An 18,331-nucleotide genomic window follows, 5' to 3' on the forward strand; every position below is an offset into this window, starting at 1 on the left:
TCCTCTTCTTAATTATAGGGCTTACAAATACAGAAATACATTGAAAAAAACATAGAAAATTTTAGTTGCAAGTGGATTTTTTTTATTTACTTTTGTGTTTAAAAACAAACAAACAAACAAACAAAAAAAAAAAAACATCAACAAGTGAGCTGGCGAAAAACAATCTTCCAGGTCAATCTTCATTCAACCCTGCTTGACGCTGCATCCTGTCAAAGCAACACAGGAGAAAGACACCGACTTGCATACATCACTGAAATGAAGAGTTACAAAAGTGAAACGTCTGCACTGCTTTGTCCAGTTGTCTGGTTATTTCACATTTTGGTAACATGACCCTCTAGTATTTTCTACTGCAACATAAAAAAAAAACGATTAGTGTTTTACAGGAAAACATGGACATTAAAATGAGTCAGCAGTTTGTTGGGGGGGGGGGGTTTTCAAAGCACCGACTGCATTTCTGGGCGAGCAACATGTCAGCGGAGACTGAAGATCAATAACTATTACGAGTTACAACCCAGGCCTTGGTTTGCCTCTGAAGTTATACTGCAAGAAGGGAGGGGGGGGGCTGGACACATCAGGTTTTCTGCAGTTACTGCACAATACTTTCTTTTTAAAACATGGACACTGCAGACCTAATCATTTCCATATGGAGGATGAGCGGCTGGGTCACAGAGGTCGTGGAGGAAGCGTCATGTCGGAGGATGATATCAAAAAAAAAAATGATTTGATAAGGTGCTCGGATACAATTTGAGACAAATAACGTGCCAAATTTTCTCCAAAAGATAAATTCTTCATGTGTGCTGTATGAACTTTATGGTTTTTTAAACAGGGGGGGGGGGGGGGGGGGGTGAATTCACAGTAACAGATCAGCTTGGCATTTCTGTTTCTTAACAGTCCTAACTCTGAGCGGTATTGTAGAGATGATTCCAGTCGTTAAACTTTCACATTAAAAAAAAAAAAATGCCTCCATCTTGATCTTCTAAACATTTTTGCTATGAGAGTTATGAACAATGTAAACACAACCAATGACGGAAACATCCAAGCGTTGCAAAAATGGAACTTTTCTTTTGGACCGCTAAAAAAAAAAAAAAAACACGACTAACCGACGCACACAGGAAGCTTCACGGTGAAGTATTTCTCTCGTTAGCTTTAGTGTTAACACAAATGTTGGCTTGACAAGCTCACAGCAACATGGAAAACACAAATCAACTCACAGTCTATACTGCAAGAAAAACCCAATCAAGCAATAACAATATTCATGTCAACAGTCACTGTCAAACAAGGGTAAATTGCACAACGAGAAAGAAAAGATAACGACATGTTGCAAATGCAAACTACAGCATGATCATACATGGACCTAAGAACAAAGACAATAAATGATATGCATATACAGTATCTATATTATATACACACACGCACACACACACACACACACACATATTTGGACATCCTTTACAACTACTGAGAACTCTAAACTGTACAATATATCTGCTATAAGAACAGTTGCGCAAAATACCATTTTTTGATATACAGGAATACTTTTTTTCATTTTACAATGTACAAAGTTCAAACTGTCCACACGAGAAGAAGGAAAAAAAAAGAAAAAAAGCAAAGCACAAGCCCTAAAAAAGGCCACAAAAGTGCATGTTATCAGGTCAGTTGGGAAGCCACTGGAAGGAAAAGGGCTGGCGTGAGAGATCGGGAAGAGGGAAAAAAAAAAAAAAAGCTCTCCCAGCGTCGGACGGCGGCGTTCCCCGCGCTCCCGAACGCAGCGTCCGCTAAAGATGAACGGTTTAGTGGAGGGAGATCTGGAGTAGACGTCGAGTAAACATGCAGGCACGACATGAACAAACGCATTCTTAAAACTACTGGATCATCATGTTGAGAGTGACCCCGACACGTCACACACACACACACACACACACACACACACACACACGCACACGCACACGCACACGCACACGCACACGCACACGATGTGATGATGAAACTCCCATCAACATTCTCCCACTACTATATTTCCCCCACACCGTCACATTATATTTCAAGTAGTGGCGCTCCAATAGTAGATGCTTAAGCGTCGGTACCTTTCGGACAATCTCACACACACACACACACACACACACACACACACACACACACACACACACACACACACACACACACACACACACACACACACACTTCACATCTCAGAAGAAGGACACGTTAGGGTCTTGTGTTTTCACACAAGATGTTGTGTTTTTAAAAGTGCCGAGCAGCGACCGGGCTTCGCGGGGCAGAAGCCGGCCTCGTATGCCAACCTCATTTCAGTTTTAACGAAGAGAAACCGTCAACGCAGAAGGCGAACTTTCACCCGAACCCCACGTCACCGCCAGGCGCCGAGTTACAGAGGAGGAAAACACTTTTGAATTAACCGACACGTGTTTTAGGTGACAGGCCATCACAAGCTCATCATTGTGTGTCTGTGGCCACGTAGCTCACCGCTGTGTATGAACCTCAGGCCTGGGGGGGTGGGGGTGGGAGTGGGGGTGGTGGGTTGGGGGGGAATGCTTGAAGCCACACTTCGTGTCGTGCAAAGACGGCTGCTTCAGATGGTACGGGAGTCTCGCGGCACCGAAGCAAAGTCCAGCACAGACGAATGGCGTCGGATCAGCGCGACGTTGACCTACGTTTGGCGGTCATCTCTCCTGTCACACCGAGCGGTCTCCAAGCATTCCCCTTCCTTTCGCACAACATCATCTCTATCCGAGAGCGGGGGGGGAAGAAAAAAAAAAGGCCGTTTTTTTTTCCCCACTCTCCACTCATAAAGGAAGGATGCAAAAATAAAAACCCTGGTTAAGGCCACTGAAATGTGCGTAAAATGTATTCCTTTAGAGGTACCGTCGGTTGAACAGGTGCCAAACTCTTCCCTGTCAGTGCCTCTTTTCCTCATCCTTCCCATATTCTCTGAACTGCTCTTATCTGTTCCGGAGACCTGATAAAGGGAACTCGAGGTGACGATGCTGATATGGTAACAAAAGGGCTTTCCTTCCTCCAATTTCTTAATTTTGTTTTCCCTCTCCTGGTCCACAAAGTGTGTTTTTCGGTTTTTCCTTTGGTCTTCATTTTGACATTTAGTCCACACCTTCTCAAGTCATTCGCTAACCGTCTCCATCTTTAACCCGAGAACGGAGACATACCTGGCGGGCTAACGGCCGAGCAGGTAGACCACCACCTCGTAGGTGCACATCATGATGGCGGTGTTGGGGATCTGTCTGACAAGGTGGGTGGTTAGGCCGCGGTACAGCGCCCGGTATCCCTCCTCCTTGGGTACCGTCAGCAGCGTCTGGAAGAACGAGCGGTACTTGCTGCCTTCCTCTCGTAGCCGTGTGCGGATCACCTCTGTACATTTGACAGGAGGAGGAGAAGAAGAAGAAGAAGAAGAAGAAGAAGAAGAAGAAGAAGAAGAAGAAGATTGTGTTAAACTTGTATCACGAGTTGTTCTTGTCAAGACTTTGTCTACGCGTGTTTGTTTAGTCTCCCCTGGAGCTAAATGTCCATATCTGACACTCAAGAAGCCTTACTGTTATAAACTATTTATTTATTCATCTTTAAAGTTCACCGACTGTCCCTCTGCCTCATCATAACCTACTGAAAGTAAGTTAGCGAAGACACTGATATTGTCTTTGTCCCAGAATGACTTCAGACAACCCCAACAGAAGGTCTCTGCACAGCTGCATTCAGCTGTACGAAGGTGGAGGAGGAGAGCGATATTTATAGCATAAGTGGACCGTGATATCTTCCAATAAGACAAAGTGAGACATTGCCCCACTGAAAATGCAACATGATTCATGCTTTCTCCCTGAGAAACTACAAATTAGTGTCTTTACATTTATGTTTGTCTACAAAATAAATAAACAACATATGTTGTGCTAACTGATGAGCTTTATAAAGGTACAGGTATGATCCCTAAAAGACGGAAGGTTACCGTGAGGGTACGCGATGGAGGTGGCACAGGTCTTGGAGGTGGCCGCCGCGAGCATCATGCCCACGAAGTCCGACGCATCTTTGACGGACTCCTCCTCTTCGTCCATGCTGGCGTGGGCCTTGGACTCCACCAGTTTGCGCTTGATGCTCTCGTAGATGACGAAATGGATCACGGTCTCAGAGATGCCGGCGTACGAGGCCGACATGCCCCTGTAGAAACCTCGCAGGCCGTCCATCTGGTACACCCGCCGCACGCAGTCGAATGCGTTCATTCGCCGCTCCCCCCGGGTTCTGCGAGACCAGCGACAAAACAACTTCAATTCATTGTGATCGTAGGAAAATGAAGGAGTCGTGAACCCGTTCCGCCATCGTCGCATCCAGACCCGTGAATCTGCAGGTCGGGCGTTCCTCACCTGGTTTCCAGCTGCAGACGGGTCTTGATCAGCCAGATCGGATTGGTGGCCGTGATGGCGGTGAACCCTGGGAATTTCAGAGGAGGGAGGGGGGGGGGGGGGGGGGGACAGAGGTTCAGACAGATGCAGAAACATCTGGAAGAACACAATCTAAACTCAGCTATATTTAAATATTCTATACTGAAACAAGGACAATGAGAAAAGCACTTCACTAAACAGGATCAACTCGCTTCAGTGTTTTACTTCACTGTGAGACATTTCAATGCCGTCATAGAGGACTAGTGTACCGATGATTTGAAACAAGGTCTGAATCAATTCAATCTTTTTTTCCTTTTTTTTTTTTTTTGGAAAAATTATTTAATTCAGTTACAGACAAAAAAAAAACAAAAAACGATTGATCCTCATATTCACATATTGATCCTCTTCATGTGAAATGCAACACAGGTGTATGTAAACGATCTCTCCCTGAAGTAAAGTGTCCGAACGAACAACAGTGCGTGAAGGCAGCAGTTGAAGTCTAACTGAAGACATTGGGAGATGAGGCCGAGCAGCAAAGTCATTTTAGGCCTTTGGGTTTTTAATACTTCAGTCTGATTCATTCGTTTTGAAAACGCTAGTAAAGAGCTCTTGTGTTTCTCATTAAAATAGTACGCTATTAAAACGTAAGTTGGTCTTAATGAGCTAACGGAGGCGGACTGTTTTAAAATATTACAACACACAAAAGCATCAACCCTTTAACCAGAACATCTGTACATCTGTACATCCACAACATTAAGACGGTTTGATTCCTAGTATTGACTCTGGTCTAAATGTTCTTTCATCGTTTCAAAGAGCTCCATTCATCAGTCAACGAATGAACATCTTTATGTTTGCTTTGTGACGTTTAACAAACCAGCAGTTGACTGGTTAGACGCTAGAGACAGATGCTAGCTAGCACAACTAGCAACAACTAAGCACAGCACAGAGAAACAAAATGGGCGTCTGGAAAAAGATTCTTCAACTGTTCAGCAGGGTTAAAGTCGTAGGTCACCGACGTGGAATTTAGTGCAGACTATACTGCGGTGGGAAACCTCGTTCTACACAAACCGGTGTTAGCGTTAGCTCAGCTTGACACTGGGGGTTCCACAGAATATATGTTAAGTAGTATAAAGTTTGCTACGTGACGTGTTCAGTTAATAACGAGCACTGTTTTTTTGCGTCATTATGAAATGACACAAAGTCTCTACGAAGGCTTCCGATACAAGCGGTGAGATAAAAACACGAGACGAGGGCGAGTCTAGAAAGAGACCTCAGTCACATCTAGTGCATCAATGCAACACAGCCCTAGTTTAAGGCAACTGCGTGAAGAAGAGAGGAAGACACAGGTCTGATGAAGAGAAGAAGAGAAGAAGAAGAAAAAAAAAAAAAGAGGAAGAAGAAGAAGAAGAAAAAAAGAAGGAGGGAAGCAGAAGGAAGTAGCGTCTATGGCGTGTACTCACGAGGGAGGGGCAAAGCTCCTCCAGCTCCTCCCCGCTGCAGCTAGTAGCCTGCAGATATGGGGGGCACAGATGGCGGGGGTCTCCCACCCAATCAAGCAGGGGTGAAAGCTTTACAGTAAAGCCCTAAAATAGACACAGGCTTTTCTGTACCACAGTCACACACAAGCAGCAGTCACATCCACCCCCAACCCCACCAACCACCCCACCCACCCCACCCCACACCACTGGTTCTGTACAGGTAGCTGGAGAAGAGATGGGAGGTGAAGGACTGACCTCCCCCCCCCCCCATCTTTCCCCAAAGCTCTATCCCCTTTAAAATTACTCGTATAAGTTCAATTCTTTTTTTTACTCTTTTTAAAAAGTGTTGACTGAACAGAAAGCCAAACCGATCCAAGACTCCAGCCTCCATCTCACCAGAGCGAGGAAAGAACACAAGCACAAATACAAAAAAAAAAGGCAGAAAGTTAAATTGAAGAGGTACTTCTTCATAATCCTTGTGCCATTATCAATTTATAGTCTACATATTAAGAGAAATAATTCAAATCAAATGCTTATTATATATATATATATATATATATATATATATATATATATATATATATATATATATATATATATAGAAAGAAGGTAGAAAAATTAAGAAAAGCAGGAGGAAATGCTAACCTTGTCGGTGTGTATAACAGACTCTATGGCGATGAATCATTTTTGATGGATCTTTTTTTTTTTCTTTTTTTTTTTTTTTGGAATAAGTGATGACATAAGGATGAAGTGATTGATCACAGTAAACTGAATCAATGAGGTGGAACAACGAATGCTCTATAAACCTCTTTAGGCCAAACCGCATTCTGGGAAAAACTGGGATAAATCTAAAAATAACGATTTGGTGTCCCTTGAATTTAGAGGAACGTACGTCTCCAGAGAGCCAGCCTGCTTCTAAAAAGAAACACCTCAAATAACTCGTGAAGGAGTCACTGAAGTCCACTTCAAATCCACACAAAGGGGACTTATTAAGTCACAATATTTATTGTACAATAACTTAACGTTCATGACTGCATAGTGTAACAGAGGGGCCTGTTTTTATTATGACAATCAAACTCTTAAATATGAATCGTGTCGATATGTTTTGTGTATTTTTCGTCCTTGAATATGTATTATGAACGGGTTTCTTTGCTTCTTCCTTATTATAACATGGGTCGGCTTAATAGGACACGTGTCCATTAATATGAATGGACATGAAAGATTTTTCCTCTGAACCAATAATGTTCAAATCCAAATGTCTCAATGTAGATTTTTTTTTTTTTTTTTTCCCACAAAATTCCAGAACAAAAAGCAACTTGGGAAATCTTCCTGGTAGTGGAATATTAAAGTAATAAGTCAGGAAGAAGATGCATACCAGCTGTGAGGAGCCGCATGTCTGCACACGACCCTTCTATAGACACGTGTCTAACGGTAGTTTGACCTACATTCAGAGGAGGCTAAATATGCTTTAGATTAACTGCTGGAAGAGATAACAGGTCTAAGTCAGGAAGCGGGAACCAGCCTCCCCCCTTCTCAAGAGGGCAGGGTGGCCCACGAGTGTGAGGCCTTTCACACAAGAGTCCACCGTACTGCCATGAAGTAGATCCGCCATGGTGTGCGACTTCAGATTGTGACGCCGAAATTACGGGAGCAAAAGAGGCGGAGTGAGTAACACGACGGTGTCTAGTGTGTGTGTGTGTGTGTGTGTGTGTGTGTGTGTGTGTCGCGCCGCTGCTCCAGCTGTTCCTTATCGGCTCAGTTGCGGAACATCTCTGCAACCCTCCTTTGCAGAACTGGAAGCAGTCACTGAGGCTTTCTTTAACTCTGCCGCCTATGGATTAGGTGCACAAGAAAAGACAAGAGACGAGAAGTACGTCTGCGCAGACATTTGTCCTGAATGGTACAAATACACAGATATTCCATTCGAGGTGCTTAATCAATGCAACCGTCTCGCTGATGAAGAAATGTCTGCAACAGAACTTTCCTCCGTGCTTACTGACCTCTTCTACATGTCGGGTTAAAGCCCGACTCCATTACGTGTCTGTGCCTTCGCTGCATCTCGTCCACACTCAAGTAATAATTTGTGTTTTATTGGGGTTTGCCTGTGAAGGCAAACTCTTCAGAAAAGATTATGTCGTGTCGAAATAGCGCCGATGCAGAGATACGGATTCTCCTCGAAAAAAAAGACATGAGTGAGGGACTAACGGCGTAGATGGATGATGACAAAAGACAAAATGGAGAACATCGATTACAACCTCCTGCAGCGGTGACAAGGTTAGCATTTCTTTTGTGCCGACAACATGAAATCCACAGAAGTATGTGTCATTACTTTACCATTACTATGTTGATGGAGCAAGGCAACAGGCTACGGTAAAGAGGGGAGGTATGTGTCAAGACTAAGCAATAGTAAAACCTTATAATAAAAAAATAAATAAATAAAAAAGAGCCTAAAACTACAAACCAGCAGCAAACACATTGCCGTAAGCAATGGTAATAGCATTACAAATGAATAACCATTATGAACTTTCTAATATTCATAAAAAAAAAAAAAAATCACCATGGTTTTCATCATACCAGTGTAAAAAAATGGGATGCTACCTGACGTGTCCGCCCGAGTGCCAGGGGCCCCGGTTGACCTCTGGGGGCCGTGCTCTCTCCTCTATACACACAGAGCAAAGAAGGGGGCCCAGACCACACTGTTTAAGTAACAACCGGGATGTTAAACCATTTACAGAGTCCTCTGGAGAGGCCTCGAAATGAAAGAATAAAAAGATGAGGGGGGGAGGGAGGGGGGGAGGGGGCAAGGAGAAAATTAAAATAATGGAGGGCAAAGGGGCTGGGAGAGGGAGGAAAGCACAACCTAAACTTTGAGGACCATGCGGTGTTTCTTCTTTTTCTCAAATACTGTACATTGCATAAATGCCAGAAATGACACATTGTAGTAAGTAACGACTGTTTCGTCTCCTCGACTCAGAGACAGGAGACTGTGTTACCTGGGGGGGGGGGGGGGGGGGGGGGGGGGGGGGTGTTTACAGAAATGCTCAGATGAAAGCTGAGGAGAAGAAGTAGCCCGTGTGCTAATGTGGCTAGCATGGTCGCAGGCTTCTTTTCTTTTTTTTTTTGAAGAGACGCCTCTTTCTTTGGATTTGGCTTCACAGCAAACTAAGCGAGACTAATTGATCACGGTTTAGGTTTCAGTTTGATCCTGAGAGTCTTAAATTGTGCTTTCTGATAAGCCCCCTACTGTTTTTATATTTAATATGTCTACACACGAAACAGCTACATAATGCCTACTCATAACAGACATCATTTGTTAGCTTTGGCATGCTTTAGGTATTCACATTCCTTTAAACTAGTCAAAAATCCCACCATCCCACACATGTATATGGAGTAGGGGGTAAGGGGGGGGGGTAAGGGGGGGTGGGGTTGGGTGGGGGGTGGGGCAGAAGTGAAACTCTGGGATACTTCAAATTGTGAAATGGTGAAAATATAATGTAAAATGAAATCTGTCAAATGGCAAACTGAATAATTCTTTAAACATGTTTTTAGTTATATAAAACCCATCAGTGATTAACACTGCCCAGGCAGACAGACAGACAGACAGACAGACAGACAGACAGACAGAGATAACACTCAGCGACAGACGGTGACAAACAGACAGAAGGGAGGGGAGAAGGAGCCGCCATTACCTGCCAGCCCGGCCGACACCATGTGCACCTGGGTGGAGTCCGGCTCCAGCACCCCATTCAGCTTCTCCTTGGCAGTCGAGTAGGCCGCAAAGTAGATCGCCCTGTTTGCAAATGAGGGGAGAAAAAATAAATAAATAAGTGTGTGTGTGTGTGTGTGTGTGTGTGTGTGTGTGTGTGTGTGTGTGTGTGTGTGTGTGTGTGTGTGTGTGTGTGTGTGTTGTATCTCAATCTCATAGCGTGCTTTAGTAGCAGATTTATCCCCCATGATTCCAGCTTCTCCTCACTAAATAAAAAAAAATAAAAAAATCACAGGATTTAGTCAACAATTTCTGCTGAGTGGAATTAAACCCGCTGACCTTCCCCTCTGAATTGAGAGCATGGCACAACGTAATCACGCTGCTCTGCGGATGAGAGATGAATTATGGGAGTTGGTCTGAATGTGTGTGTGTGTGTGTGTGTGTGTGTGTGTGCATCTTTCCTACGTAATGAGTGATGCTGCTGGTGCGAGCTGTACTGTGTGTGTGTGTGTGTGTGTGTGTGTGTGTGTGTGTGAGAGTGTGTGTGTGTGTGTGTGTGTGCGTGGGTGTGTTTTGCTAATGAATGCCAGCAGCATGCCCAGTGGACTGCGCCCTCATTAGAATCATAAGATTGTATTCTAGTTTTCCAGCGTCTAAGAGTGAAGCTTCCTAATTATAAAACAGGAGAGAATAAACTCCGTAACCCGGCAACCCAGACCTCAATCTCGTGTAGACAAATTATTCTGTAATTACACTCAATTAATTTCAAGCTTCACCTTGATCGGACTGCAATTAAATGAAGTTTGAAGTATTACATCTTACGTTGTTCATACATCTCCCGCCGTAAACCATGAGGGCTTTTGATGGGACAGTCACATACCAGCTGTGACGATATACTGCATCGTTAACGTCACACAGCCTGAATTTGATATTACACTGAAGCTACTTTGATAAGAGAATATTATGCATTGGAACGTTGGGCTTTAAAGTGGCTCATAAAACCGCACAGAAGACGGTCGTGAATCTCATTCGTTAGCATGGAGCTCATCACGCTCACGTCTTATGCAACGGTATCTTCCTATAGCACAGTCAGCTACAGCTGTCATGACAAGGGAACAAGCCGGACGACTCGCCCGCGGGACTGACACTGACACACACACACACACACACACACACACACACATCCGAGGGACATTTGTGACCCTTCAGAGTCTGAGCCAGGCCGAGTCAGGCAGCAGAGACAGAAACCCAGAGGACAGGGGGAGGAAAAAAATGAATCTGATTTAACATAGGCAAAGAAAAAGGAGGGAGAGACGGAGAACAAGAGCGTGGAAAAGATGACTCAGACAGAGAGACGAGAGACGAACCAACGGGAAGAGGACAACAACGGCCATGTGACGCAGCAGCGGCTCGGGAGAGTCAGACGGGTCAGTGGGGGGGGGGGGGGATTAGACTCTCAATGTAAGAACTCCATTGTGAGAATTCACAACAACATCGGCGGTCACGTGACCAGAGTGTCACAGCTGGCCGCAGCGCTGCTGTTGTGTGGATGTTTCATTCAGACTTTGATTGACTGGCTTCAGGCCGTTACGCAACGATGAGCAGCCGAGCTCAGAGAGAGAGGGAACCTACTCGTTTCCTGCGGGATTTAAAGCACGCGGTCACATTGCACGTCTGTGACTTTAACTCGATGCATCTAGAATACATTCCTGGACAACGACGCGTGCCCAGATTGGATGTAAAATGTGAAATAAATGAGGCGTTAAATGCTTTTTTATTCTCTGATAACAGGTACAGCTAGTGCTGATAAGAGTGGCTCATTCTCAAGGTTTCCTATAAACATAAAAAAGATTGTGGTGACCTGTCGGTTATCAGATATCTAAAGTATAGATTATGTTATTTTTCCTTTTTAACTAAAAGTGTCCCTCCCGTCCCTGGAAAAGAATAGATTTCTATTGTTATTCTGAATAAAATAACATCAGCGACCAATGAGAATTTGGTCAGACAAGAGCCTACTGACCAAACCAACCGGCCTACATTTTTTTTTTAATTGCTTAAGATAAATCGGTAGAAAGGAGAAGACATGCAGCACACCCAGAACACTGTAGATAACACTGAACGTACCTGGAAGGTGCCACACCAACGAGATTGGGCCCCAGTCCTCTGAAGAGAGAACGAGGACCTTCTCTCTCTAGAATTAACCTGCAGAGAGAGAGAGAGAGAGAGAGAGAGAGAGAGAGAGAGAGAGACAGAGGGAGAGACAGAGGGAGAGAGAGAGAGAGAGAGAGAGAGAGACAGAGAGAGAGGGAGAGAGAGAGACAGAGAGAGACAGAGAGACAGAGAGAGAGGGAGAGAGAGACAGAGCGACAGAGAGAGAGACAGAGAGGGACAGACAGAGAGGGAGAGAGAGAGAGACAGAGCGAGAGACAGAGCGACAGAGAGAGAGACAGAGAGGGACAGACAGAGAGGGAGAGAGAGACAGAGCGACAGAGAGAGAGAGAGACAGAGCGACAGAGAGAGAGAGAGAGAGAGAGAGAGAGAGAGAGAGAGAGAGAGAGAGAGAGAGAGAGATGTTTCCTTTAGTCATTCCATTATAACACACAGTGCATTTAACATCCATGTAATGTGCTTTATTTGAATGTACACCATCGGACAAATCATCCACACGTGGGAGACGCAGAATGAATGAGGCGACGGGTGTCATGACGTCAGCCGAGTTCAAAGACTGTTTATTGGTCTCCAACCTAACCTAGAAGCCTCCCTCAGAACACGCGTGGCGTACGCTTGACCTTCATTTATCGCACGGTTTTCAGATAAACTGCGATGCAAAGTACGTTCAAAGAAAAGAAGAAAAAAAATCAGCCTGAAAAGAAACAAGAGACCTTTTGGACTCGATTATAAACTCAAACCTTTCGGGTCGACTAAATTCTCTTAGACGCGAGTCGTCCCACACAATCCAGTGCGCGGTGAAAGTAGTTTGTTCAGCTTGTGGGTTTGTGGTTTGTGCCTTCCAACCCTGGCTGTGAGGGTTTTTGCCAACGTCTGTTCATAGTAGTGAACAACACTCCAAACTCATAAAGTGATTTACAGAACACAGAGTCTCCTCACGAGGAACTGTGGCAGTATTTTTCACAGTCAAAACTCTTAAAATCATGAGCTCACAATCCGCGCTCTAAAAGAGGAACATGACTCCATGTTGACACACTTTGACATGTGAGGGGGGGTTTTTTTTCTTTCTCCTCCTTTCCTTGCCGTACTGCTTTCCCCCTCTCCTACGCTGCTCCTCTCCGTATTGCGTAACGGCGGTGTACAGTTTCTGCTCGTGGCAGTTTAGCTCAAGGAAAACACAAGATAGTTGATTTACGTCGACGAAAAGAGCAAACTGTTTGAGGCCGGGACGTCGCTTCGATCACCTTTAAGCGTTAGTAAGAAGTTATTAAAGAATCCTGAAGACGGCAATGTGAACGAAGCCTTGTTAAAAAGGCAGGCAAAGAGAAAATATTACCCTATTATGGCAACAGCCAGTGAGAGCAACTCAATATTTTAGCCAAACAAATGCGAGAAACACATCTTAATTAACCAAGATCAGCATTTTGCCTGTTTATCCTGGCGAATCTGTATTTCGTGTTAAAAGTAAAATGTTAAAAATCTATGTTTTTCCTGAGATATGAAGTAAATCTTTAAATTTAATTATATTAAAACTAATCAAATTAGAAAAAAAATATCAGTAAAATAGATGTTTTATCATTATTTATATTACTTTATCGTTACATTTTTAAATATCACAGTTTGTACTGCGACACCCAGACTCCTTTATTTTCGTCAAATAAAGAATGCAAACTTGCGTTTGACTGTGGAAAATTCCACACAGCGGCTTGTGCATTTTGCAATACGTCGAACACTGCATGACATCAGCGACAGTCATGGATGAACAGATTCCCGGAGAACAGGAGCAGAGCAGTGTAGCGGTGTTGAACGTTTAGTTTAAACATCGTTCATTTTGTCAGTGACCAACATCAGTAGATTCCAAATAAAAACACCGAACCGACACTGGATTCCTCTACACACTCACTTCCCATCTGTCTGGTAACTTTCCACTCGTCTAATGATAACAGCGATGACATTTTCTATGTGGCAAAAAAAAAAGAAAAAAAAAGGGGAACTTTATTGTGTATTTCTTAAATTGGTTTCCCGTGTAGTTGTTTAGAGGAAAAAGTACCCAAAAGAGCCCCGGAGCTTTTACGCTCAAAATGAAGCTCAGAACGATCTACTCTGGACTTCAAGCGTCTCGGTCGTAGATTCTGCTGATCTCTAACAACCGAAACAAATTGTTCCCCGAAGAGAAGAGGTTAAAAGAGGTTTTAAGGCTAAATGCATCATCCAGAGTATGTTTGTTTGTTTGTTTTTTTTGCCAATTTTCGAGACAACGAGTCCCCGTTGAGGTAAATAATGATCCCCTAAAATCACATCTGTTCTTAGGAAGTATTGAGAAAGAACTAAGTATAAAATAACAACAGTTAATGGAAACTGACGGGAAGATTACGGCGATACAGAACATACAAGTTTCATTATCATCGACGCTGGAAGGATCATGCGATCAGTCACGTGTGTGTGTGTGTGTGTGTGTGTGTGTCTCTGTAAGTGAGTGTGCACCTTGGTGTCTGTCCACAGCTAATCTCGCGTTCTGCAGCAGCAAACGGCATAAACTTTTTTTTTCTTTTTCGGGTGACCCGTTACGACCGCGTGCTCCAAGGACCTCTCGTGGTTGCAGAGAATCACCCGGCGGTGATCTGCACCGTTCTAGTTCCACTACTGTGGATTCACTTTCAAGCACCACAGACCGCCAATGCACCAGTTCATAATTGTGCATAACAATTTCAACTTGTTCAGGCGTGCTTTTTTCGCCTTTGTGCTGCAGATTTGCATATTGCCATGACATTGCGCAGGATATGTATTTAGGCTGCCCTTAAGTCTAAATTTACCCACAAACATGTTGTGGAAACAATCGCTACTAGTTTGGTATATGATAGTATTAATATTCACTGGTCATTTCACGCAGCTAGAATTGTCAGATAGACTAAAAGACTAAGACATCATTTACATTACATTCATAATAATAACAACATTGATTGACAATTTAATATAAACTGTCACAAAACATCTGGAGACTTGCTCAGAATCGGTTAAATATTATCTTATAGCTATCAATAACTAACCTTAGCGTGGTTCCTTTTACGACCCCTGACGTGGTAAAGTTAGCACCATGAACATTTTTGCTCAATGCTACTTACTTGAGACAGTGCAGAGGCCCTGGCGGAGCAACACGGGCCACACTGGCTCCATTAACGGTGCTGAGATGGACTTCAGAGATGTAGAGAGTGACGGAGGAGGACTGCAGTCTGGTCTTCACCACCTCCAGAGGACAAGTCAGAATTGCGCCCACTGTGCCACCACATCTGGAAGGGAGTAGAGAACAAGTGGTTAGGGCTCAGGCGACAAAAGCAGCGAGTTCCTACAATTTACAATCATTATTATATTCAGTCATATCTAGATTTTGCCTGTTTCCCCTACCTTTTTCTTTACCATCCTCTAATACTGATCTCCCCAGACGCTGGTCACTGGTAATCTCTTATTCCTTCCCTTAGCACTAAAATTATCTAGGCGCCAGCATACGGCGTGACCTGGTGTTGGTGATATGCAAGATACTGAAACATGCAAGCTGGCAAGCTAAGAGTGTGTAACCGGCTTCATGATACTGTTCAGTGGAAATTGAGCACTGGCTCAGTGTTACCGTGACCACACACACACACACACACACACATTGCTGACCTTTTTTTTTGCCATCTGAGAAGGCAAAAAAAAAAAAATGAGTTGTCATGAATATTAAGATTGTTGTTTCGCTAAATGAACTCATGCATCACAAAAACACGTAAATAAAAAAAACATGAATCACTGAAAATAGGAGCGAAGGAACCTGTGATCATGACTGCACATAAACAAACTAAAGTTAATTTAATTACAATCAATTTCATTTCTCATTCAGTATGATTGCATGATCAATTGCATGTATATGGTTTAACCTAAGGCTCGGTGCTTTCCACAAAAGGACGTAATAAGACAAAGCTTCACTATCACACCACCACAAAGATGAGAAGTGATACTACTTAGTGACACACAATGCGAATACAAATACAGGGTTAGAAGAAGTGAATTCTAGCTGTGGGCCTACAGTGGTGTGGATGCTGACATCTTGGCTCGGTTTTCAGCAAATTCCTCTATCTTGCAGTCTCTTCTGACTAGCACCAGCTATATTTACCTTTCAATAGACCGACCCACATTCATGCTCACAGGCAGCTGTGACCCTTGGCCTACTTTCAGAGCTACGCTGTCTGCCTGTGTGTGTGTGTGTGTGTGTGTGTGTGTGTGTGTGTGTGTGTGTGTGTGTGTGTGTGTGTGGCTGTGAGAGGAAGCACTGTGCTGAGGACTCCAGCTCAGGTTTTTGGGGAAAAGCAAAAACTGACTTTGCTTACTCAAGATAGCAACGTGTCTTGTTCTAGGATTTAAAACTCCCTGACGAGAGAGATAACAGAAGAGTCGCGGTGTGATGAGTTTGCCCTATTTGAATGGTTTGAATGGTTTTGGGGGCGGAGATGAAAGCGGAGGCGACAGACGAAGAGACACTGAGGACAATACATTAAGTTAAGAGGGAGACAATGCTGTGTCAATACAATTCTAACTTTTACATCTGTGTTTTCTTCCATGGAGTTGCTGGGCCACAAACAGCAGAATTACTTCCACCTACAGTTTGGACAGTTACGCAACAGAGAGATCTTTTTTTTTTTTTTTTTTTTTTTAGGAACAAATGTGATCAGATGAATGTTTTGCAGGCTAATGCTCATCTGCTAGATCTGATTGTCCTCGACATGGACATGTGTGGGAACCCCTAAACGGTATTTAAAAAAAAAAAAAAAAAAAGTTAACATTACAGGAGTTGTGATTTTTTCAACAGATAATATTATCATCCATAAATAAAGAGACAAAATGTGCAGATGCTAAGTTATTTGACTCTCAGGTTCTTAAAACGTAAAATCGTTGGAGAAAAATTAAGAAAGCCACTGCTGCAGAACTTCATCAAGCTGTCGAGAGAGAGCAGCAACGAGCCCGGAAATACATGGAATTGCCTTCGAAATAAAAGCGTAAATATCTTCAATTGAAGAGAAGAAGTCTATGTATTTACAGATATAGATAGGTTAAACACTCAGTGGTTTACCCGAAGCCACAACTACGAACACCCTCTCCGTGCTGTCACATTTCTGTTAATAGTTTCATTTTCAAATGGTCTTATTTTGAAACGTCCACAGGAAGTTTGCTTTAAACCGACGGTTTTGACACTGGCGTGCACACAGCTGACACACGCACGCGCCGCATGATAAAAAACGGGCCCTCGTTAGCTATACTTAACCTGGCGAGATAACACAGACGACGAGTCACGTGAAGAAGTACCGAGACTGGTGATTTTTAAAAAACGACCCCAGTATCTAAGAGATGAAAGTCGCATTCTGACTTACCCTCCAGCGAACAAATGAACCAGTGTGTCCCTTTGGCTCATTATTTAGCACGCCCCGCCAAGCAGCGCACCTCGGGGCTGCGGCAGAGGGTCAAATGCGGGCTCGGGTCCGTCCCTTCCCGTCGCTTGTTGTGCCTCCGAGAGGATGCGCACGTCGATGGGGCAAAACGTCGTCGATGATGAACCAGCAGTGGGGCGAGTCGGCGGTGATTCAGACTGCAGTGGGCCGACAAGAAAAAAAAAAAAGAAAAAAACCCTCTCTGTCGCTCTGAGGCTTGTTCGGGTTCCACTCTCACACAGAAACGCGTCGTATCTTCGACTGGAACCACCGCAGAGCCGCGCGCTCACCAGGCGAACTACTGGCGGAAGATTATTACCTCGGCTCTTAACAAACGGTTTTATGGCACATCCACGGGTTTGTCTCGAATTTCTCCTCTGCTTTCATCGCTGCAGCGAGAGGGAAGGGGGCCGAGCTCATAGTATTTACTGTACAATCATAGGCTGGGAAACAAACGCCGCTATTGGTCAGCTCGGCGCGTGACGTCACGTCGCCTCCGCCCTGACCACGCACTGTTCACATGCTCAGGCATTGAATTAATTAAAGGCCCCGTTATGTCGGGAACCTGTTCTCTTAGAAAGGCTGAGGAGAACCGTGTTTAGGTGAGACAAAGCTGTGGTTCTAACAAGCACCGTGTTTGTCTCACTGAGGTCACGATTTATTTTGTTAGGCAAAATATTTTATATTAAAATCAAACAATCTCACAACCAACATTTAAAAACAACAACATGGGAAAAGGTTGATCAAGCAAGCAACAGTAAAATGTATTAAAACAATAGCTATCCTTACCATGTATATTAAGTAATTGTGGGTAATCTTGCGTAGCGTTGTCATTACCCTGCTGTGTAACGGCTATATAGATATAGATTTACAAGAGTTTTGCATCAACGTAATGAGTAAATTCAGTCAATTCCCTGACTTATCTGGTTATTTTTTAAATTCCTCAATATACAATATCACAGTATTTAATGATATTGCAACACAATTGCGTATACCTTGACAAGACTTTATCCTTATCGCCCAATATGGATCTGAGCAGAGACAAAGCCGAGGCTTTGCTCAACTTCCCATCCTTAAATCTGTTAAAGCTAGTCAACTCTTTAACCTCAATCCTTGTCTCAAATC

The 18,331-nt window shown here is 43.7% G+C and overlaps 1 protein-coding gene across 1 annotated transcript; it reads right to left on the bottom strand.

Annotated features, from left to right (window-relative positions):
• Positions 1–59: 59 nt before the first annotated feature.
• LOC137866593 (solute carrier family 25 member 36-A-like) lies at positions 60–17,606 on the bottom strand. Its single transcript, XM_068702598.1, has 7 exons — positions 17,150–17,606; positions 14,873–15,037; positions 11,706–11,783; positions 9,565–9,665; positions 4,380–4,446; positions 3,968–4,257; positions 60–3,381 (listed from the first exon to the last, which is right to left on the bottom strand). The coding sequence occupies exons 1-7, from the start codon at positions 17,188–17,190 to the stop codon at positions 3,188–3,190; spliced, it is 936 nt and encodes a 311-aa protein (XP_068558699.1). The 5' UTR covers positions 17,191–17,606; the 3' UTR covers positions 60–3,187.
• Between the last annotated feature and the right edge of the window lie 725 nt (positions 17,607–18,331).

This window comes from Cebidichthys violaceus, unplaced genomic scaffold, assembly GCF_023349555.1.
Source record: "Cebidichthys violaceus isolate CVI_PGR_0920_01 unplaced genomic scaffold, fCebVio1.0.p SCAF_87, whole genome shotgun sequence".
Classification (NCBI taxonomy): domain Eukaryota; kingdom Metazoa; phylum Chordata; class Actinopteri; order Perciformes; family Stichaeidae; genus Cebidichthys; species Cebidichthys violaceus.

Coding starts and splice junctions, on each gene's coding strand:
- LOC137866593 (XM_068702598.1), bottom strand. CDS start 17,190: ATGAGCCAAAGGGACACACTGGTTCATTTGTTCGCTGGAGG. Junction 11,784..14,872: donor GGGCCTCTGCACTGTCTCAA/GTAAGTAGCATT, acceptor CTCTCTCTGCAG/GTTAATTCTAGAGAGAGAAG. Junction 3,382..3,967: donor CTCCATCGCGTACCCTCACG/GTAACCTTCCGT, acceptor TCAAATGTACAG/AGGTGATCCGCACACGGCTA.